We start from the raw sequence: 4,407 nt of genomic DNA, 5'->3' as shown, positions 1-4,407 counted from the left end.
GAAATGTTTGTCTGAAATAAATTATCATCWTCGTCATCATCATCCACTTTTTTTATTCGCTTCATTTGCTGCCAGTAGCGTTGTAGTCAAGACCACCTAGCCCGAGACCAAGTCAAGACCACATTGTATTGAGGCTGAGACCAAGACTAGAGAAAAAACAAAAACAACAGAAACTAGTTTCTTAAAACAAACAGTATACTGTACACAGGTAGCTAATATGTAGAGCTAATATTGACTAAATCTCTTTGTGTGAGGGCCGGGTAAAGAGTTTTGGTACAAAAGTAGACCGCTAACGTTAGCCAGCTAGCTTTGCTAACATCACTTACACATAGTTTACCTTTCTTTGTGCCTTTCTAAGTGACAATAAAAGTTTAACGTCATCCCCACTATCTCTGAAAGTCGCTGCAGAATTGATCAGTTTCTGTACTCTTTCTCCTGGATGTTTTTACAAATATATTCTTTACAATTTATGTCGCTGAACTGCAGTACTGAAGATTTTGCAGACATCTTCTCCTGCTCCCAGACAAGCACTGCTCAATTTTGTGGAGTGCGAGTGAAAGGGGGTGGGGATGGGTGACAGCGATAACAGAAATTTGATTTGAATCTATATGTTTTACATCCAGTGTTCGCGAGGATGTTAAAAAATCAGTCGGAGAATATCCTGTCAGCTTGATTGGTCTTGAAATACAATCCAGAGTCCTCCATGTCCAAGATGGAAATAACACCAAGTACAAATGCAGTCGAGTCCGAGACAAGACCAAGACCATCCAAAACCAAAAGTGGTCTTAAGACCAAAATCAGTCTCGAGAACTGCGACATTCATTAGAAAACATTTCTTTCGACATTTCAACATATTTTATGTCGTTTCCATAGCACTGAAGCATCACACCTCAAAGCTGAGGGATTTCTCTGATCTCATCCACGTGGAAACGTTTGGCTTCCGAGGCGAAGCCCTCAGCTCTTTGTGTGCTCTGAGGTAAACATGACACCTTCATTCTGTACATTGGTCTAAATGTATTCATCCTTTATCAGCTAACCGTTACTCCAACTCCTGTTTGCAGTGACCTGAGTGTGATTACCTGCCACGAGTCCAGTCAGGTGGGCACTAAGCTGGTGTTCAACCAGAAAGGCCATCTTGTGCACAAGTCYCCTCATCCCAGGCAGCAGGGCACCACAGTCGTCCTGCAGCAGCTCTTCTACACGCTGCCCGTCAGGCACAAGGAGTTCCAACGCAATATTAAAAAGGTCRGTGTCTACATGGTTCTTCACCACTGGAGCTCAAAGCTGATGTATAAAAGTGAACATTAGTTCAGTGAAATGTTGTTTTTCCTTTAAGTTTTTAACTTTATTCCAGCACTTGAAAGTAACCAGATACATGCGTAGCCTGTTTACTTCATCTTCAGTTCCCAACACCTGTTTCTCTGTGTTTTTCAGGAGTATTCCAAAATGCTGCATGTCCTGCAGGCGTACTGCATCATCTCTACAGGAGTACGAATCACCTGCTCCAACCAGAACGGGAAGGGGAAGCGCAGCACCGTCCTCAGCACCAGCGGCAGCCAAAGTTTGAGAGACAATATCGGAGCCATTTTTGGACCAAAACAGGTTCCAATTTGTTTCTAGTTTTTTTACCTCCGCCAAGGAGGTAATGTTTTCGGTCGTGTCTGTCTGTCTGTCTGTCTGTCTGTCGCCCTGTCGTTCTGTCTGTGGACAACATTACTCAAAAACTTGTGGACGGATTGTCATAACATTTACACCACATGTGGATACTGGGTCAAGTAACACACCATTAAATTTTGGTGATGTTCCGAATCACGATGCAGACACAGGAAATTTTTTTTCTTTTAAACCTCTCAGATCGGCAAAGCTGTGATGCTTTCACGGTGCTTCTGTAAAAAAACTGTGACAACTTTCAGTGTTCATTTGAGCTGGATTACACAGCACGAAGTTCAAACTTTGTAAAAGTAATCTTAAAACCAGATGTAATGATGAATAATTCTTGCCATAATGTGCGCATTTAGAGAACGTTTTGTGACCACGAAGTGCGTGACTGCACCATGAAACTTATTTTTCCCATTTCCTCAAACACACCACATTGTCAATAGGCTTGTACACAGATCGATGAAAATTGAGGAAGAGGAGTGACGTGGTGGACTTCAGACTCGGAGGTTGTTTGTTTGTTCATTTTTATTATTATTTAAATGAGGCCAGATCAAGTCGAGAGCTATTTGTGCGCCCCTCTATCCACCTCTCGCCAAACTTTGGGGAAAAAAGAATGGGCAGAGCGTGGTTGTGACCGCTGTGGTCCTCACACAGATAGGAAGACGCGTGTGTGTCTGTGTGATTAGACGCACTATGAAAACTCTGCTTTTTTGAATCACGTAGCACCGATGCGAAAGCTTTCAACAATGTCGGGTGACGAGTCTGACTTTTTTCCTTTTTTTTCCACATTGGACTCCACCGGGAAGAAATTSCGTGCATACTGCCTGCTTAAATGTTCGCTACATCAGAACTTATTCGGCAAATGTGTTTCCATCTCTGCTTTTGTGCATTAACTCTATTACAGGATGGGGGGAATTGGACTTGGCGGAGGTTTGCACTCTCCGAGTGCTTCTAGTTTTTTTAATTAAAAAAATAACTTTAAGGGGTTAAAATATGTTTACAGTTTTACTTTTACAGTTTAATCATCACTTCCTATGATTCTCTGCAGGTTCAGAGTCTTTTACCCTTTCAGCAAGTGTCTCCGACTGAAAATATAGTTGAAGAATTTGGACTTCAAGATGCAGATCTGCCCAAACAGCGTTTTTTGTGAGTGGCACCGTTTCATAAAATCTCTAACGAAGCAGCGTTTGTGTTGTTTGCTTTCAACATAAACTTGATTTGGCAGAATCTCGGGGTTTGTGTCGAGGGGTGACCACGGGGTCGGGCGAAGTGCCACAGACAGGCAGTTCTTTTTCATCAACAACCGGCCGTGTGACCCTGTAAAGGTAATTCCTGTCCAGTGGATTTATTTAGGTCTGTGGTGTGTAATGTTCTCTGCCTGACTGCTCCTGTCCCTGCAGGTCACCAAACTTGTGAACGAAGTTTATCACACGTACAACAGGCACCAGTATCCGTTTGTTGCCTTAAACATAGCTGTCGCCTCAGGTGGGAAAAATACTAATTAAAGAGAAACTATTTCTGAAAATCACTTGGTTTTTCTAAACCATGTTTGTGTTTTTGTGTTAWATTTTCAGAGTTTGTGGATGTGAACGTAACTCCGGACAAACGACAGATTTTCCTCCAAGAGGAGAAACACTTGTTGGCTGTTTTAAAGACTTCCCTCATCACCATGTATGAAGCTGGAGTCAATAAGATCAGCCTGAACTTTACACTTCCAGCCAGTGAGACAGATTTTTAAATAATCCTTCTTTTATTTATTTCATCACAACACACTCTGTGTTTGTCTGTGTCTCTGCTGGAGGTTTCTTCCTGTTAAAAGGGAGGTTTTTCTTTCCACCGTCGCCAAGTGTGCTGCTCAGGATRGGAGACTGTGACAAAGTGATTCAACACAACCTGCTGGTTTCTTTAGATTTATTGGGCCTCATGCAAGAACATGTTCATATTCTTATCCTAAATTTCTCTTACTTTTGTTCGTACAAAGGGTTCGTACGAACTTGCCACGTCAGATTCAACAAACTCTTCTCTCTTCAGGAAAAGTGTGTAAATGAGCTGCGTAAATTCCACCTGTTCTATCCAGCTGCTCGTGCACGTGAGAGGAGATTAGCATAATTATCACCCCAAAAACACCATATAAGGCTATGTTTCCTGCTTCAGATACCAGGAAGTGTCCATTCATGAAAAATGACAGCGATAATTAAAAAGAAGAACTTTACGAGTTCAGAGATTGAAGTYCGTCTGTCAGAGATCCAGAAAAGAAAATCTGTCATTTTTAGCAGCATCAGCTGTGGAATAAAATTAGCAGCTAAAAGTATAAACAACTGTGTTAAATCATTTTCATTTATTCAGAAGCCACACTGTTGTGCACCAAACACCCCTCCTCACCCGTCGTGTCTCAAGTGGTCTCAGTTGCGGTTCTGAAATAAGCATTTTAAAATGTTTTCAAAATATGTCTGGCACTTTRGRGAAAATCCAGGACTCACTGGAGGGATTATGTATCCCCTCTGGCCTGGGAACGTCTCGGAGTCCCCCAGGATGAGCTGGAAAGTGTCGCTGGGGAGAGTGATGTCTGGGTCTCTCTGCTGCTGCCCCCCGCGACCCGATCCCGGATAAGCCGGCCGGCCAGACAATTTATATTGTTAGTCTAAATTGTTACATTTAAAATTATAACTCTAGTTCAAGCAGAATAGCCTATTGTCAACATAATTATGGAGTGTGATTTATTTTCAACTCAAAATATCTTCAAACTAA

General features: G+C 42.1%; 1 protein-coding gene across 1 annotated transcript in view; it reads left to right on the top strand.

Moving 5' to 3' along the window:
- Window positions 1-873: 873 nt before the first annotated feature.
- Window positions 874-4,407, top strand: part of pms2 (PMS1 homolog 2, mismatch repair system component) — a gene marked incomplete at its 5' end in the record, with an annotated part of 7,677 nt that continues 4,143 nt past the window's right edge. Inside the window, 7 exon segments of the mRNA XM_014027746.1 lie at window positions 874-976; window positions 1,062-1,245; window positions 1,435-1,602; window positions 2,708-2,805; window positions 2,885-2,984; window positions 3,060-3,144; window positions 3,234-3,380. Coding sequence (XP_013883200.1) covers window positions 874-976; window positions 1,062-1,245; window positions 1,435-1,602; window positions 2,708-2,805; window positions 2,885-2,984; window positions 3,060-3,144; window positions 3,234-3,380 — 885 coding nt within the window.

The sequence above is a fragment of the Austrofundulus limnaeus genome, unplaced genomic scaffold (assembly GCF_001266775.1).
Source record: "Austrofundulus limnaeus strain Quisiro unplaced genomic scaffold, Austrofundulus_limnaeus-1.0 Scaffold680, whole genome shotgun sequence".
In the NCBI taxonomy this organism is placed as follows: Eukaryota; Metazoa; Chordata; class Actinopteri; order Cyprinodontiformes; family Rivulidae; genus Austrofundulus; species Austrofundulus limnaeus.
This window is presented reverse-complemented; position numbering and strand designations above follow the sequence as displayed.